The sequence below is a fragment of the Onychostoma macrolepis genome, chromosome 22, assembly GCF_012432095.1.
Source record: "Onychostoma macrolepis isolate SWU-2019 chromosome 22, ASM1243209v1, whole genome shotgun sequence".
In the NCBI taxonomy this organism is placed as follows: Eukaryota; Metazoa; Chordata; class Actinopteri; order Cypriniformes; family Cyprinidae; genus Onychostoma; species Onychostoma macrolepis.
The window spans coordinates 18,986,732-19,006,599 of NC_081176.1; the positions used below are offsets into that span (position 1 = coordinate 18,986,732).

Sequence of the window (19,868 nt, forward strand, 5' to 3'; positions counted from 1 at the left end):
CGCATTGTTCTACCTCTTAAATATGATTGGGTGAGCCACTTGATGGCTTGCATAATATTAAAAAAAAAAAAAAAAGTTTCTGCAACCTTGTATTGACTCTTCGTTGTCTGTGTCCACAGAAGCATCAGCAGCAGTTTTGGAGAGTTCGACAGAGCAGGAGGAAGACAGCGTGCAGTTCAGTAAACTGTCCTATCTTGGCTGCACCTGGGTGAAGGCCCCTCGTAACGAGACGGAGGCCCAGAAAGCCATGGCCACCCTGCGGGCAGAGAGCGCCATCCCCATCCCTGTCACCCTCCATGTGCCCAATGGTCCAGACGGTTGTGTCCGGTATGTCACTTTCCAAAAATACAGTGGGGTCCATAAGTCTGAGACGACTAGTATTGCATTTTTCTGTTAAAATATATACAGTGCCGTTCAAAAATTTGGGATCAATAAGATTTTTTATGTTTTTTAAAAGAAGTTTCTTCTGCTCATCAAGGCTGCATTTATTTGATCAAAAATACAGAAAAAAACTGTAATTTTGTGAAATAGTATTGCAATTTTAAAATTTTTCTATTTTAATATACTTTAAACTATAATTTATTTCTGCAAAGCAAAGCTGGATTTTCAGCATCATTACTCCAGTCACATGATCCTTCAGAAATAATTCTGATATGATGATTTATAGTCCATGTTGGAAACTTTTTTTTAGGATTCTTTGATAAATAAGAAGTTAAAAATAACAGTGTTTAGGCTATTCAAAATAGAAATTTTGTGTTACAATATAAAATACTATTCAAAAGTCTGGGGTCAGTCATTTCTTTTTCTTTTTCTTTTTTGTAAGAAATTAATACTTTTATTCAGCAAGGATGTTAAATTAATCAAAAGTGATTGTAAAGACTTCTATTGTTAGACAGGATTTCTATTTTGAATAAAAGCTGTTCTTTTTAGCTTTTTATTCATCAAAGAATCAAAGAAAAATGTATCACATGTTCCAAAAAACAATATGAAGCAGCACAACAGTTTCAACACTGTCTGAAGGATCATGTGACACTAAAGACTGGAGTAATGATGCTGAAAAGTCAGAGCTGCATCACAGAAATAAATTCTATTTTAAAGTATATTAAAAAAGGAAACCAATATTAGAAGTTGGAATAATATTTCATAATATTACTGTTTTTTTCTGTATTTTTGATCAAATAAATGCAGCCTTGATGAATATAAGAGACATTTAAAAAACATTAAAAATGTTACTGATCCCAAACTTTTGAACAACAGTGTGTGTATAATTTTTTTCATTGCAAATTATTTTTAACAATTAGTTTAATTTCAATTTTAAATTAGTTTTGAATTCCAGATTAGTGAGAGCGCTTGTATTTAGCTTTTTTTTTTTTTTTTTTTTTTTTTTTTAGATTTGGTACTTTTTTTTAAAATGAAAAATATGAAAATATTTTTTATTATATAAAATTAAGTTTATCTTAAAATGTTCTTTGTTTATTTATTTCAGACTTATTTAGCTTTTTTTAAATGTAATGTGTTTGTATTACAAATTGTATTCTAAAACTATGTTCACAAACTTTTGATTTTTGTATTATATTATATTATTTTTAAGGGTCTTCTAAAAATTTATGTTGATTTGTAGGTTTAAATTACCTTTTTAGTAATACATTTTATATCTTGAATCGTTTTTATGTCCTTTAAGCTGTTTCTGGGTTTAATTTATTAATTCAATTTTTCTATTAAAATATATTATTTATTTAGTGTCTCTTATTTTTCTAATTCCACTATTTTTGCCCATTACAAACTTTGTTTAATTCCAGATTTAAATAAATCCTGGAGTAGTGAAATGCTTGTCATTTGCATTTTTCTAATTTAATACATTTTTCCTATTACATATATATCTTGATGTATTGTTTTTTTTTTTTTTTTTACAGATTTACTTTATGAATTTAATTTATTCCATATTCATTTAGCATTTTTCTAATGTAATAATATTCCTTTCCAAAGCAACTGATATTCCTGAACCTTTATTTTTATTTTTCAGATTTAATGTTAATTCTTGAATCCCAGATTTTCAGAGGGTTCTCAGACTTCACCTACACCTCACAACCAGTCACAGTGTATTTATTTCCACGTGTTACTCCTGCGGCTTCATAAAAGCTTTAAGACTGAGCACATTTAGCTTTCCTGTTCTGAGACAAACCGCGTTCAACATTGGCAGTATAAACGTGACTTCTCTGTAGTTTCTGAGTTCTTGTGATCTTCACGGTGTGTGTTTGTCTGTCAAGAGCTAACACAGCTGTCACCCGAGCTGCTTTTAGCTCCTGCTTTCAGGTTCGTAAATGTGATGTTGCACTTCTGTTTTCACACCCTGTGGTTTTTTTTCTTTCTCAGGAACTGTGGCATAACCTCAGGTTTAACATCTCGCTGTTTCTCCTCCGTAAACCTCAAACCATGTCTAAAGTTAGCTAAGTGAACTTTGATGCACATGACATGTGCCACTGTCATTTAGCTTAATTCTGGCAACACCAAACGACGTTTCTGCACCTTACAAATTATTCGTTAAAGTACTACATCTAAAATATCTTGAGTACTTAATTTTACATGTAATCATCTTAATTAGCACTTCACATTATGATTGCACTTTTAGAATTTGACCAATTTTGTTGCCTTCAAAATCGGTTTGCTTTTTTTATTTATTTATTTTTTTTGCTGTTTTTCATAGCAATCAGTTGGGACTCTTGTTGATGTATATTATAAATTATGTCAGATTATGTAAAAGAGACTGCTTTAGATTTAGTTCTATTTCTATTTTTATGTTTTTAATCGCTCTAGGATTGTCGACCAGGCCACTGGAACAGAAATTGCATCTTTTCCCATCTACAAGGTGTTGTTTTGTGCCCGAGGATGCGAGGGATCTGTTGAGAGCGACTGCTTTTCCTTTACCGAGAGCTACCGCAGCGCGGATGATTTTCAAATCCACGTCTTCTCCTGCCATATCAAAGAGGCTGTGAGTTTTATTTGTTCATAAGTGTTCATCGAGTAAACCTCAAAGCTCAACCTCCTTTCTTTATTTAGGTTAGTCGCATCCTCTATAGCTTCTCAACGGCCTTCAAGCGTTCATCAAAAGCTGCCACAGACATGCGAGACTCGCCGTTGCCACTTTCCCCCGATAGCGATGTCTTCACCTTCACCGTTTCTCTAGAAGTGAAAGAAGATGATGGCAAAGGAAACTTCAGGTCTGTCATTACTCACTTCTGAAGAAACTTCAGTTCTGCTTCCTCCTCTCACTCTTTGAGAGAGGTGTTAGTTTTTACTGTTGCTATTCACTGAGTGAGGTGAACTGTTGCTTCATTTGGTTTCTATTGTGGGCAACCAGAATATCAATAAGTGCAATTGTGTCTTTCTTACTTTTTTTTTCACCCTCTCTCTCTTCTTGTAGTCCGGTTCCCAAAGATAGGGATAAATATTTCTTCAAGCTGCGGCAGGGTGTACAGAAAAAGTTGGTGGTCACCGTCCAGCAGATGAACAATAAGGAGCTGGTAATGGAAAGGTGGGTTCTGGGATGTGGTCGGCAGAGAGCTTGTTAGAAATTCAGGTATTATGCCATTTTATGGAACCATATTTTGCCTTTTAATGACTGGCATGGCTTTGCCTTTAAACACGCCATAAAATAGTGAAAGTGAAAGGTGTGGAACATGTAAGAGCTCTCTCTTTTTTTCTTTTTCTTTTAAATGGTTTAACAATAGGCTTTTGTTCATGTCACCGCCATGAACCACGATTGGCTGCTTGCTATTGGTAGTAAAAATATATATTTTTTTACATGAACTATATCCGTTTAAAAAAAATATATATATATATATGTATATATGTGTGTGATTCCTTGTGCAACCACTTGATGCCGCTCTAGTCACAGCGCAAACACTTTGTGAGACACGCTATGCAAATAAACCCTTCACAAATGTTGCCATGCTCTTAACCTTCAGTCTTCTCTTACAGAAGCTCCAAATTACTCTCTGAAAATATTATGTAATTAGCAGTCACTTGTATTTAATGCCTCATCCTCACCATCTAAACCATATATCTTCCAGGTGCTTTGGGATGCTGCTTAGTCCTGGTCAGAAAGTTCGAAACAACGACATGCACCTCCTTGATATGGTGAGACACATTTCTGCCCCCTGAGTTTTTCCCAGCATTCTCAAAATGTGACTACTAGTGGTATAACTGTTATAGCTGTACCTCAAGCTCAATATTATGTGTTAATTTCCTATATCCTGTCTCATTTTAATTACCACCCTGTTGCCAGTTTTAGAAACACTTAATGGAAATATAGGCTTTTATATTATTCATTAAAAACGTCATTTAACGTTGGCCCTTGAGCAAATTAAGTTATGGCGGTTTGCACATCAAGACCAAAAACAATTAGCAGTTCAGTGAAGCGTAATTGGGTTCATGGGGATTGTTGAATCAAACGTCATTCAAGGTTTAGTGTCGTACTTTTCTCCATGTTGCCATCTGGACAGTTTAGACGAATGTCGCCATTTGATGTTTTGCCCAGTTTTTTTTATTATATGTGTTAATGCAGTTAACTTCAAATTTGCTGCAATGTTCTGCAAAAATATACTGCATTTTGTTTGGATGCATTCATTTCCTCTTCTAAAGAAACAAACCACAGTTAAATAAAGATGTCTTATTAATGCTGTAGCAGGTGGTTTTCATGATGTTTAATGAGATTCTGCCATGCGAAGACTGCAAATGACTTTGCTTTTAATAAAAGTCCCATATGAGTTTGATTTATAGATATCTAATTATCCATTAAAAGGCTCTTTCTCCATAATTTCCTCCAACTACTCTTTAGAAATCACTCCCAAATGAATAAAACGCATGTCAGGTTATTTGATACGTTAAATGTAACATATTTAATGAAACTCCATATTTTATCCAGTAACCCTAGTCATTATATAAGTGTTGAAAAAAACTTATTTTGTGGTTGTGTTTGAAGGAGTCTATGGGCAAAAATGCTGATGGGAAGGCGTATGTGATCACTGGCACCTGGAATCCAAACATTCCGGCTTTCCAGCCACTGAACGAGGACACGCCGAAAGGTAAGAGCTAATACACAATCCTTGGTTATCAAGTGTCTCTAGTGCTTTCATTGCACATCATGCTGTGACCAAGTTTACAGGTTTTTACAGAAACTTTTTTTTTGCCATCTATTTTTTTCCTCACATTACTTGCAAGCCTTTCAGTTTTCACTGCTTCAGCCATGTTGAGTATCTATTACAACGGCTTTTCTGGTCAAAATGTGTCACATCGTTTACTGACAGCAGTGCATTTTTAATTCCTTTTCATCTCAATTTGGCCTGAACTAGAACTTGACTAATAAGGTTTTTTTTTTTAATGGATCGTTAATGCCAATATATTGGTAATATAAAACTAAAATTCATTTAAAAATATGAATTTTAAGTTTAAATGAATGAAATGTTGTTGTAGCATGCATAGCATATGTATGTATGTGTGTTTAATTAATAAATTGTTATTAATGCCATATATAAATAAAACTTTTTATTGACAAATTCTAATCTTTAATTTTACATATTTTTTGTATAATTTGAGGTGTGTATATATATATATATATATATATATATATGTGTGTATATATATGTATATATGTGTGTATATATATGTATATATAGGGCTGGGTTTTGAGACAAATTTCACAATTCAATTCTCATTCACAAGCTTTCAATTCGATTACCAATTCAATTCGATTTGATTCAATATCGATTATTTTGGATATATATCAGGTACAGTACATGACAAATTTTCAAGGGAAAAAAATCTCTCAACTAATGCTGTAAAATACACATGAGAGTCAGCTGGTACTACATTACTATAATATTGAACGTTAAAATTGACTGATTTGTTAAAATTACACTTAATGAAGTTTTTAAAATAATAAAGTTACAATTACATAATATTTCTACTTCAATTCATTTTTTTAAATTTTTTATATAAACATGATGGTGGCTGTCATAACTTGGATTTATTCAAACATAAATTAAACATTGAAGATCAGTCAAATTTATAATGAATATGTTATATGGTGCATATATTTAGCAAAATGCCCCTCTCTAGAGTTTATTTTTTGTCTGACTAATGAGTTTATGGTCACCGAATATGTTTTTTTTTCTGAGGTAAATGTGACGTTACGTGACATTGTTTACAATCTATTATATTGACGTCTTTGGGCGGCTGAAACACTGATTGAGCGATTACTTGAGACAGGATACAGATTGTAAAGTTGTACTCTTTCTTTTAACTTACCTTCGGATGTTTAGTCATGGTTATTTTATGCTCAAACTGGTATTAATGTGGAGGAGATGATCGGTTCACGTGCGCAGAGGCGTAGCAATAGGGCAGGCAATTGCCTGGGGCCCCGCATTTTGAGGGAGCCCCCGACAGCTGACCATTTGAACAATCGGAAATGTCATTATTAATAATATACATGTAACATGGAGCAATATATCTGCATCCCACCTAGGGGGCTCCCTCTCGCGTTACGCTGGATGTGCTTGCTTTTTCCTCGTGATGCGTCGGCTGCCGTTTTCAAACTGGCACAGCACTTACTCATGCATTTACTAGGCTATTTTAAAAATGAAAAAGACTTATCCATCTGGCAGCCAAAAGCGGAAAAAAAGCAAGAAGAGGAGGAAAAGAGGAAACATGACAGCGGTAAGTAAGTAATGGAGATAAGATTGACTTAATGATAATTATATGACAAACACGTGTTTTTGTTGTTAATTCCATCTTATTTTCGTTTAATTATTTGCTAGATGAATTACTAGTCCAATTACTAATAGGGTTACTGGGAAACAGGTTAGCTAGGGTTGCACTTAGCAGCAGCATGTATTATATAGCATTTAGCAGGTATTAATATAGGCTGCAATAGAATAGGTGGTACCGGGAAAGATGCGCACATCAACACTTGGCAAGTTTCGGTACTGTGTCTTGCTGCCAGTAGGGAGCTCATGAATCAATATAAATAAATATCATTATATTTACTTAGTTGACATTATTTATTTAGCTCTTCTACAGTAAATTAGTCGAGTTAACATAATTAGTTGTCAACTAACAATGAACTAATAGTTAATAAACTTTAAATTAAATTAAAAGATTAAATTAAAATGCTAATCATCATATACTTCTGCATGCAGGAGCATTACTTAAGTTCCTCTCACCTTAAGTTCCTGATTTAAAATTTTGTTAAAGAATAAGCACTTTGTTTTAACCTCTTAACTGTCACCGTCCACCCTGTGGGACGCCTACGTTTACTTCACTATTTTACAATTAAATCCTAATCTAATCATGACAAACTATATATCGTTGGAAAGGTCTAAGACTCCTAAATAGGTATTTTACCACATTATTTGTAAAAAAATTATGTAGGAAAAGTAATAGATTAATTTATGACAAGAGTGCACCTGAAAAATCTACATCATAACAGGAGTTCTGACCTTTGTCACAGAAAGTCTTCTTTTTTGCCTTTTTCTCTATCACGCTTTAGAAATCATAAGAAATTATATATCAGTTGAAAACTTAAAATCTCAAAATTCATCCTTTGAAACCCATTTTAAAATCAGACATTGCATTGCCATGGAAATGGTACATCAAAATCACATTGGAAAATGTTTTCATTCATGAATTATAAAAAAATAAGTTTGGATAGTGCACTATCATGTCTGTGTTCAAAACTGTGAGTAACAGTTAAGGGGTTAAAAAATAAACTATTTATGTTATATTATGTGTTTTGACTACTTTTTGTATGTTGTATAAATATATATCTAGGTAACAAAGATATATTAACAAAATAATCTTTTAGAAGGGCCTCATCTATTAATTTTGCCTGGGGCCCCCACTTCATCTTGGTTCGCCTCTGCACGTGCGCTACGTGCTGCGGAGTCTGTTGAACTGAGGCGCTACAGAGATCTGTCACTCCACATTAAACAGCGCCAAAACGGCATTTACTGTTTGAATACTGCAATACAATGGACAGAATTTGTATGTATTTGTATTTAATGTAATATAAAAATGTTATTATAGTAAATAAATAAATACACTTTATAATTATTAAAAAATCAAATGTCACTTAATATTTCATTGACAAGGCTCTCTGTAAAACTGATGACAAGAAAACACTGATTAAAAAAAAAAAGGAAGTCTAAGTGGTCCAGATTGGAACAGGAAGCACTAATGACCTCTTTATTTAATGACTCAAAATACTAAAGTACCAGTAATCCTAATCATAGTGTATGTATTGTTGATTTGGTATGAGGCCAAACTGGAAGCAGTGCGTCTCGTAACTGCAGCTTTAATGTTCACTTGAGAAATTATATGGAGTTTACTTTGAAATTTAATTCCACTCTGGTAGATTCAGATTACCTCCTCAGTTTAAATAGCGTTTTATTCAGCAACCTGAGTTTTTCATTTCAAGTCTACACTTTATTACACTCACAGTAAAACCGTTCACAGACCTCGGCATGGTTTTGTGTCTGTTTGTAAGTCTCAGTCGGGACCACCACAGATCTTCTATTATTTACCTCCCCATCTTTCTCACCGCCATCTTTTCTGACCTGACTCTATCATAATTGGAATCTATTTTCAGCGATTCCCTCATAAATCTGTAACTGTTGCCATCTTTGTTTCTCTCAGCAGTCTGCTTTTTTAAATGATTATAGGGCTCACCTGAGAGAAAATATCATGAGATCAGTTCCCAGAATGCTATATTTTACCACAGTTGACAGGAGATAATCTAAGCTGATTCGACTCTTAGTTTCAGTGTAAACGTCATGAAACATGCATGAATTTTTTAAACCGTTGCATTTGACGTGTGTAAAAAGAGCATGCAGTGGGAAATAATGTGGGCGAGGCTTGGTTTGAATTTGATTGGATCGTGAAAAATGGGTTTGTGTTGTTACTGGTTGATATTTTTCCCACACATCGAAGCAGGATGTCAGTTTTGTCTTTAACTGTGAATTTTATTTTTATTTATTTATTTTTTCTTCTCCAGACAAGCAGGTATACATGACGGTGGCAGTGGACCTGGTGGTGACTGAGGTTGTAGAACCTGTTCGGTTCCTCATGGAGGCGCTAGTGCGGGTCTATCCGGCTAATGAGAGGTTCTGGTATTTCAGCAGGAAGGCCTTCTCTGAAACGTTTTACCTCAAGCTCAAACAGGTACATAAAAAATAATAATTTTTTTCACTAAATAATTAAAGATCTTTTAAAGTGTTAGTTCACCCAAACATGAAAATTCTGTCATTAATTACTCACTCTCATGTCGTTCCAAACCCGTAAGACCTTCGTTCATCTTTAGAACACAAATTAAGATTTTTTATGAAATCCGAGAGCTCTCTGACCCTGCATAGGCAGCGACGCAACTGAAATGTTCCCAGACTCAAAAAACGTAGCAAGGACATCGGTAAAACAGTCCATGTGACATCAGTGGCTCGACTTCAATTTTGCGAAGCTACGAGAATACTTTTTGTGCGCAAAGAAAACAAAAATAATGTGTTTTATTCAACTATTCTTCTCCCCGAGTTACTGTCTTCCGCCATTTTGAAGAGTGCCACGATGTATGTATATATAAACGTGTGTGTGTGTGTGTGTTTATATACACACACAAATATACACCTCAGATGAAGCCTGTGTTAATACAATTTATTAATAAAAATATTATAATATATTATTATAATATAATATCAAATAAAACAGATGAATTTATCTTAAAAGCTGAATCGAGGGTTAAGAATTTATTTGAAAAAATAATGCATTTATCTCACTAAGTTATTTAATTAATTATAATGAAATAAATAAGAATAAGAAATATATTAAGTCACTGGGTTCAAAGAAAGTAGTTAAAAAATGATACACCTTTTATTTCATTATATAATTCATTTCATTTATTACTATCACCTTTAGTTGTCATGAAAGTAGTGTGACGGTGCCAAAATTCAAAAATCATTAGGCATGCAAAATCGAATTTCTTATTTTTAATATGACCTGGAAACATTTTTGACAGGCTAGAGATTCACCCATTTCTTGCAAAGCCTGTGAACTTCTAATGAACAGTTATAGGCTGCGATGTAGCGGCTGCACAGATTGGAGAACAAACCTTGAGGAAGGAAGTGAGCTTTTGTGAAGGGTGAATAGGAGCAGTAACTCTTGGAAGCTGTGAAGCGGCAAATGGAGGCTTTGTATAATTCGTAGCTTAATAAGAGGCCCGGCGCTCATTATCATGCTCAAGTAATTAGAGCTTGCTGCCTGCATCTCTGCCTGATTGCCTCCGTAGTTATCTTATCGCACAGAGAAAGAATGCCTGGGCTGTAGTTAAAAGCTAATTAAAAGATAATATTATGGCGTTAGTGATAGACCCAGCCCATTCTCCACGTTATTTTATTATTTCGTATTTGTTTACGCTGCTCATTAGGTGCGAGGAATTAGCGTGTAATTATTCTGGCTGTAAACATCATTCTTCGCCTGTAGTACAGTTCCACTTTGCAATTAAAAATGGAAACGGCGGTTTACATAAGAGCCACATGGCACGAGGGAAGCGGCTTCAATAGGAATGTTTGTAAGAGTTACTGGAAGCACAGTGGTACAGGTGTGATCTCTGCCAACCGCATCAAAGGGCTCTTTTTCTATCATCACTTGTTTTCATTTCCTCCCGTGCGTGTAATTATGTATTTGTCATTTCCCCTGAAGCGGTGGCGAAGGTGAAGCTAACTTTGAGTGCTTTGCTCGAGAATGCAGACTTTGAGCAGTTCATCAAAACATGAAAATTCTGTTATTTATTCACCCTTGTGTTTTTGCCCAATATGACCTTTATTACATTTCTTTATTTACATAATTGTTGTTCTCTACATAATTATTTATATTTGTAGTGATATTTACAGTGATGCATATAAATATTTTGTACGTAATATATATTTAATACATTTATTTGTATAAGTTAATGAATTAATATCTATAATACATTCATACATTAATAAAAGAAAAATATATTTATGTAATATTTGTTGTGTATACATCTGTCATATATATAATATTTATGTAATATTTAAATAATTTCTATAATTATATTAATGTAATATTTATTATGTCTATATAATATTCATTAACTTATTTTTCTGTTTTTACAAATGACACATTACTCATAAAATATAAATATTGAATAATTGTATGTATAGTAATGCATTTAAATTTACACGATGTTTATTAATTCACGTTTTGTATAAATTAATTTATATAACACATGAAATATTAATAGAATATTATATATATGTGTATATGTGTGTGTGTTAGAGGGTGACAAGAGTGTGGATTTTCAAACCTCTCTCCTCCCACTCCCACAAAACAAATCTCTTCCCGTCCCAATCCCATGGAAAAATTGAGGGGAAATCCCGTCCCGTTCCAATCCCCGAAAGAAGGACTCCCATTCCCTCCCACTCCTGTGTTGTTTTTAAAAAAAATACAGTACAGATCACTGCGTGCCCACCTTAGTTGAATAAAAATCCAAAATGTAGTTTTTTGTTATTATATTGAACTGAAATCCAGCTTAAACGATGCACAGTGTGCCTTGCACACATTAAATTTCATGTAAATCATCCATGCTAACACACGTTTTCTAATTGAATTTTCATTTGAAAGTAGACATTTCACTCCCTATAGATATATTTTTCATAGACGGAGTTTTGAAGTTTCTCGCTCAAGTTCACAGAGACCTAGATGGCAGAATGCGCATCCTGTTTGCTTTAATTACTTTACAGAAGCGCAACGTTTCGTTGTTATTCTGAGTGCACACAAATAAACGTAGAGTCTTTACAGATTCGAAAGATGTATTGGGCTACTTTTATCTGTATGACCAAAAATTACGGAGATTTTAAGAGCAAGTGAGCACACTGGCACCTGTCCTATTCAGCTTCCACTCTCTACACAAACACTTCAATAGCGCACATTTCTCTAGGTTAATATCATATTGAGCGGCCATGTAAAGTTGTTGCTACTACGTACATCTTTCAGATGAAAAGCCATATTTGATGTCAATGAATGATAGGTGAGCGTTTGGATGTCCTGCCTGAGTGTATTACCACATAGACCAGCCGTTAACAATCTGTCCGTCACGGACTGCATCATTTACATAACCCAGCCACACCAAATCAAACAGGAGGAGAGCTTAAAGAGACAGGGCAACTAGAATTGAGTTCAGAATTAAAATATATAGTTTATTTATATAAAAGGTATATTTGTGTATAAAGTTGGGTATCATTACTATTTCCGGTCCCGCCCACTCCGGCTGATATTTTTTCTTGTCCCGTCCCAATCACGTGATTCGTAGGATTCCCGTGACCTGTGGGATTCTCGAAAAAATGTCAGCCTCTAGTGTGTGTGTGTGTGTATTAGTCGCAATTAATCGCATCCAAAATAAGTTTTTGTTTACATAATATATTTATGTGTACTGTGTATATTTATTATGTCTATGTACACGCATACAGTAAATATTTTGAAAATATTTGTGTGTATTTACATGCATATATTTGTATTCTTATATTTTATATTATTTTATATATATATATATATATATATATATATATATATATATATATATATATATATATATATATATATATATATATATATATATATATATATATGTGTATGTAATAGTATGCATATTTCATATTAAATATTAAAGTATTCATGAAATACTAATGTTTAATATTCATATAATATTTGATATATTTCTATAATGAAATAATATTTATTGTATAGATATTTTTACAAAGCTGTCACGCATTCATAACGTAAATCAAATTTTTGTTTATATATTTTAATATTTACATAATTCATTAATTATTATTAACTAATAATTATTTATAAATGAAATTATTTATCAATTAATGAATTAAATCTGTGCTCACACGACTTTATAACATATTATATTTATAAAATATAAATATTTATCTATGTAATATTTACATAAATATGATTTATATATTTGTACACATTTTTATAGTGCTTTTATGTCTTTCTGTCCACTATTTAGTTTTATCGTATTGAAAAGTGTCTCCAGTGCATTCTACAATAACTTTTGGTGAATTATTCCATAGATAGACAGACAGAGTCCGTACAGTTCATTTTGAGTTAATACTGTTTTTTTTGTTGGATACTGTAACCCTGATGATGTATCTGCACAGTATTTGTAATGCATCTCTATGGCTTTGTTTACGGTGTGTGTTTGCTCTATATGCTTGCAGGGCACAGGGAAGGGCAGTCAGGGAGATGCCATGTATGAAGTGGTCAGCCTGCAGAAACATACAGAATGTGCAGCAGGAGCACGTGGCCGCCTGCAGTCTCCCACGGAGGAAGAGGAACCAGAGGAAGGTACGTCACCATCTAGTTTATCAGAGTGCTTTTCTGTGTTTTGTGTTTGTTGCCATTTTGAGTTTTTTTTTTTTTTTTTTAAGGTGAACTGCTTTAAAGGAACTAGGGGTGCTTCGATCAGGGTTTTTGAGGCCAATCACAGAAAGCAGTATCTGCCGATACCGATACAGATCTTTTTAAAGCCATCTTTTTATCATGTAGAATTATTTATAGTGATACTCCAATCAGGATTTTTAGACATTTATTCAGTGCCTGAATTTCAATTTTGAAAATGGGGGGAATTCCCCTCTTAGGTGACTCTTGTGAGAGAGGATTTTTTTTAATTTGAGGGGTGGAGGGGGGGCACTTTTTTTTTAGACTTTCTTCAAAAATATACATTTATCTCACCTAAATGTTTGATCATCCAGTGCATTTTTGTTTTTACAATCGTACAATTGTGGCACAATAACTTACACACAGCACAAGCCTGATTCTTTTTTTTTAAACAGTAATACAACCTTTATAGATATGTTTAAATGCAATAAATATAAGCAACACATTATTCAATGCTTTTTACTTTTGCATTTACTTCTAGATTTATATATTAAGCTGCTCAAGCACATGGCAAAGCATTTAAACTATTTTTCTTATGTTATTACAAACATTCTAAATTAACTTGACTGGCAGAAACAGTCTTTTATTTTGCATTTAAATCTTTATTATAATCAATCCTGCGGTTCATAAAGAACTTTGCTTTCCATACCTCCACGAGTACCATCTATTATTGCCTTTTTTTTCTAAAAGTGCTCTTTTCCTTTAAACCTAGCCAAAAAGCCATATGTGTTGACTGTACAAATGCATATAATTAAAGTCTACTGCGTTTCAGTGTAATTACTACATTTTTATGTCAATCCATGTTCATATTTGCTGCAAACAATGCGCTGTCACTTTAATTCAGCACATGCAGTACAGCAAAGATAGGCTCTGTGCGGAAACGAACCACGTGCAGTGTTCTGATCCATTAACTCTCTGATCCGTTAACATGAGCGCGGAAAAAATACGCACCGCATACTCACTGCAAACAGAGTATAATAATGTGAACCTGGCGTTATGTGTGTGCGCTTCGAGCATACAGTTTCCAGGAGAGTGCGCGAGTGCTGAATGGTTAAACACTGGCAAGAATTAACAAGAAAATCAATTAATGACCTTCGCATTCTATAACGATGCGACACTGCCTCTATTGTGCAAGTGACAATTCCTGTGTCAACTGTCCAGCATGCAGCTCGCTTATAGTGCAGACGCGATGTGATTTGAAGCCATTTGCGCATTTTGAGAGGGAAAGAGAGAGTGCTCGCATTCACACAGGCTGTTTATGAAATTCTAACAGAAAGTTTCAAATTACTTGAAGTTATTTAATGAATAAATATGAATTGTACCTCACCTTCATCTTTAAAATTATTTTACCTGCGCCGGACAGAGATTGAGATGGTGCCACTGCATGTCGTGCCAGTCAGCTTGAGATCAGTTTATGAGATTGGACTTTTTAGAGACCGCCGATCAAACTTCCCAAAGCGATTATTGGCCGATAATGATAGGTACCTGATCAATCGGAGCACCCCTAAAAGGAACCATATCCTACACTTTTGTAGCATGCTATATTTTTCCCCCCTAAAGTCCACTTTTGATGTTACTCAAGTTTTTGTGCACCAAAAATCAGGGTCTTTTTGACCATTTCTCACATTATCTCTAACTTTAGTTTAATTTAAACAGGCTTTTTACTGCTGTATATTGAAGGCTCTGTTACACTGAATAATAAACATTGCTTCTCTCTCTCTCTCTCTCTATATATATATATATGAGAGAGAGATATCTATTTTATATGAAAATCTATTTTAATATAATTTTTAAAATGTATTAATATTTTGAAATTTTTATATATTTTTAAGTAAATATATTAATGTATTTTGTATATTAATCTAAATTTAATTAATAAAGTTTAAAATATATATATTTTATTTAGATTTTTTAAATTATATTTATGATTTTTTTCAAGCTTTAACAGTACACTTAATACAATTAAGGTTATAACTTTCCCCCATGATGACCCTTACCGCTAAAATAATTAAACAAACTAAATAAAATAAAATTACAAAAACAACAATAATAATAATAGACAATTTAAGAATTAAAACAAAATAAAATAATAAAAATAAATAAATATACCTAGTTAATAATACAATTCAATGCTCTTCATAGTGGTCTGTACATAAATATAAATCCAAACAACATTGGTGATCACGTTTAAACCAGTTTCCACAAATCTTTTTATAATGATCAGTTAAGGGGGAGAGTCTTCATCTTTTCAAAATGTGATCATAGGATGCCATGTCTCATAAAATTTTTGGACAGATCCCTTCATTAAATATGACATTTTCTCTAATTTCAAATATATTTATATTTATTAACCTTACATTGTTTTAACTTAAAGAATAAAGAAATTCAGACTTCAGAATAATTGAACATTTTTCTACAAAAATATTTTTATTTTTTATTTTATGATCAACAAAATAAATGATAAACAAACCTGTTTTTTAATTTCCATGTGAGTTTGCATACTTGCCCCATTTACCCCCATCCATTCTCACAAATACAGGAAAAATGACCATCTCTGAGCTTATTCAGGTCTCTCTTCAGCGAGAGAGACTGTGTATGTATGTATGTACATGTGGACATAAAAAGAACAGATTGCCTTGGCAGCAAAGCTGTAGCAGGTCCATTTGTTTTGCTGTTTTTTTTTTTTTCTCCTTTATATGTCAATGCTAACACAAGTGAATGAGATCATCTGTCCAGATTTTTTTTCACCACCAAATTTTAACATGATCAACATTCGTTCCCCTTGCGTTTTCCTGCCTGCAGTTTGGCAGCACGAATCCATCGCAAGCTTTAATTTAGTCTCAGCCGGTAGCTCTAGGTGAAGTGTTTCAGCCGTCTGTCTTTTTCATGAAGCGGAGACGGCCTGTGTTTTTGACAGGGTGCCACAAGCCTGAGATGTGAAACCCTGGCGGCTTTCAAGTGGTTATCAGCGCCTATTTCAGAAGAATGGATTCCAATTTGGTTAAGTGGTTTTGGCTCTCGGGCTCTGTGTGTCATCTGACCACCTGGAACTGGCCGGTTTTTCTTTTTTTCTTCTGTTGTCTTCGGTTCTGCTCAATTGATTTTTGCACACAACATGGAGTAATGATTACATGGGTTTGAGTAGCATGTTAAATATCACTTAAAGGACAATTCTGTGTTTTTTACTACCTAATGTCCGTGAACGATGTGATGATTGTGTTTTAACTCTTTACTGTATTTGCAGGGTTGATTGCTTGCTAGGCATCCATTCTGGCTCAAATGTTGTCTGAATATTCGTCAAACGTCGCGCTTCCTAAACAGCTGAACAAAGAAACAGTGTTACATTGTTTAATACCAGCAAATATAGTTTATGTATGTAACTCCCTAGAGGGAATTTAGGCCAAGGCTATTTACGTAATTTAGGTGATGTTGAAGGTTGCCAGATTTGGCGGATGTTCGCATTTTATAAAGCATAAATACAGGAACTCCATATGTTTGCAAAACAGAGCTGGAATAAAATACGAGTCTTGTTGCGTATAATAGGGGCCAGATTTCCATAGGCTAAGCAATTAGTTTTTCCACGTAGTCAGGTCCCATATTTGATAACATGAATGATATAGGACTAACTGAACTTTTATAGCTCATAAATCAGTTGAAAAGTGTATTATGTAAGGGATAATCAACGGCTAGCTGTGCATTAAACGATTTGAATGCACGACGTGGAGGCGAAGAACCACCCGACGCGCAGCAGAGTGCATTCAAATCGTTTGAATGCATGGCAAATGACCATGCATTCAAATGCCATGGTCATTTGCCAGCATTCACATATTAAAGATGTTAATAATATCAAGGATATTATAGTTTTGAATTTTTTAATTAGTTTTTATTTTAATATAGTTTTCAAATTTCCTATAATTTCTGTTTAGTTTTAGTTAGTTTCATTAATGTTAGCTTTATATATTTTAGTTTTAGTAATTATAGTTTAACAGAGTTAATGGAACACTTCCAGTGTAGACCAAAACAAGACATTTAATTTTAGCAAAGTTGAATGTTTGCAGTTTACAGTTAACTTAATAATGAAAATAAAATAATTCTTTACAATTCAACAAAAACCAAAAATATGCAACTTATATGTATACAATTTATTAATTCATATTCATGTTCATATTCATTCATATTAAAGATGTAATCTTGTTTAATATGCCAAAAGTTTACAAACAACAAGCTAATCAAGATTTTCAGAGTTACTAGACAGCATCAGGCAGCTAAATTCTGCAGGACAATGGCCCTCCAGTGCTGGATTCACCCTATCTGCCCTAAATAGTATTAAAAATGACTAATATCAGATAGAATTTAGCATGGACAGTGTGCACACTGGGACGCAGGCATGTTCTTTGCAATCGTCACTGAAACTCTGTAAACTTTATTTTTGTCCATCTGTGTTTTCAATGCATTAATTTGTTGGATTTTTTGCACATACAAGCCACCGGTGCACACTACTGTATGTCCTGTCTCCCTCTATGAACGTACACAATAAGAAGAAACAATCTAAAATGCTTTGAAACCTCATACTACTCAAAAATAAATGCGATATGGTGATTTAAATGATGTTTGCACTTTACTTTGACGAGCCACTCCAGCTCGCAGCCGCGTACGCGCTTCAGATGAGCAACGCAATCAATCCCAGTTCTAAAGCCCCTTTTACACAACACGGCAAGCGGTGAAAACACAGCGCGGCTATCGCTTTCTCTCATTTTGGATTCGTTTTATACAGTCAAGGCGGTGCTCGTGTCATAGACTCGAGGCGGACGTTACCATAGTAATCGCAAAGCGTGACAGAATGACTATTCACTAAAGTCAGCTCATCCAAAACTTTTAATTCTGTGTCTGTTAACTCACTCTCATGTTGTTCTCGCATGTCAAGCATGCTTTTAAACGTTCTTGCGCTAAGGTGTGCATTATTATTATTTCCCATTTTATAGTTATTTCCCATTTCATAGCCCGCGTCTTGTTTTTTAAATGCAAAAACGCATTCTCTGTGAATAGCCGCTTAGGACACAGCTCACGTGCATGAAGCGCATCTATTTCCCTAAACAACCACAGGTTCGATTTTCTGGCACAGAATGATTGCGCGAACACGATTATTTATTTTTGCTAATTATTATTTTATTTTCGTTAGTTTTTCAGTTACTGTTGTTAGTTTCATTTAGTTTTAGTTTTTCATTTATTTAGAAATTTTAATTTTATTTCAGTTTACGAAAATGCTTTTTGACCAGTAGTTTTAGTCTTGGTTTCAGTTTTCGTTTACGAAAATAACCTTGAATAATATTTGCGCTGCAATATTTGATCGGAACGATAAAAATGGCGGTTATTTTCGTCTGTGTTACTATTCAACTGTAACTGTATGTTACTATGGTTACAGGAAGCGCATTAATATAGAACGTGATTAAAATGACCTGGAACTACCTGTGCAGTTAAAGAATTTAATCAACACCTGCCAGCCAATCAGAATCGAGTATTCAGACAGACCATGGCATAAATGTGACCCTGGACCACAAAACCAGTCTTAAGTCGCTGGGGTATATTTGTAGCAATAGCCAAAAATACACTGTATGGGTCAAAATTATAGATTTTTCTTTTATGCCAAAAATCATTAGTATATTAAGCAAAGATTATATTCCACAAAGATATTTTGTAAATTTACTACTGTAAATATATCAAAACGTCATTTTTGATTAGTAATATGCATTGCTAAGAATTCATTTGGACAACTTTAAAGGCGATTTTCTCAATATTTAGATTTTTTTTGCACCCTCAGATTCCAGATTTTCAAATAGTTGTATCTCGGCCAAATATTGTCTGATCCTAACAAACCATACATCAATGGAAAGTTTATTTATTCAGATTTCAGATGAATAAATCTCAATTTCGAAAAATTGACACTTAAGACTGGTTTTGTGGTCCAGGGTAACAAATGGATTTATATCATTTAAAGATTCGATATCGGCACAGTTTTTTTCTTTCCTTTTTTTATTTTTATTTTTTTAAGTCAACGAACCAGGGTTATTATGGTTAACCTTTAACTAAAATAAATAAATAATTACACACACATTCTTTGATCATATTTACCAAGGGTGCTAATACGTTTGGCCATGACTGTAAATAAATCTGCATTGTTAATCCTTTTGATCTTTTATTTATAAAAATCATAAAAATCTAACCTTTTATTGAACTAAAACAATTGAAAATGGCGGAAAATCTCATTATGAAATTAATGTTTTTCTCAAATACACGTTGGACACAATTATTGGTACCCCTAGAAATTCTTATGAGTAAAATATCTCTGAAGTATA

The 19,868-nt window shown here is 33.6% G+C and overlaps 1 protein-coding gene across 3 annotated transcripts in view; it reads left to right on the top strand.

Moving 5' to 3' along the window:
* Nucleotides 1-19,868, top strand: part of rabgap1l (RAB GTPase activating protein 1-like) — a 104,157-nt gene that overhangs the window by 6,761 nt on the left and 77,528 nt on the right. For all 3 annotated transcript variants that reach the window (XR_009268217.1, XM_058759666.1, XM_058759667.1), the window contains exons 4-11: nucleotides 120-327; nucleotides 2,815-2,989; nucleotides 3,058-3,218; nucleotides 3,422-3,532; nucleotides 4,071-4,137; nucleotides 4,982-5,084; nucleotides 9,050-9,216; nucleotides 13,296-13,422. Coding sequence is in view for 2 of the 3 variants with exons in the window: in XM_058759666.1 (XP_058615649.1) it covers nucleotides 120-327; nucleotides 2,815-2,989; nucleotides 3,058-3,218; nucleotides 3,422-3,532; nucleotides 4,071-4,137; nucleotides 4,982-5,084; nucleotides 9,050-9,216; nucleotides 13,296-13,422 (1,119 nt within the window). In the remaining variant the exon portion in view is untranslated. The remainder of the gene's footprint in view (nucleotides 1-119; nucleotides 328-2,814; nucleotides 2,990-3,057; nucleotides 3,219-3,421; nucleotides 3,533-4,070; nucleotides 4,138-4,981; nucleotides 5,085-9,049; nucleotides 9,217-13,295; nucleotides 13,423-19,868) is intronic.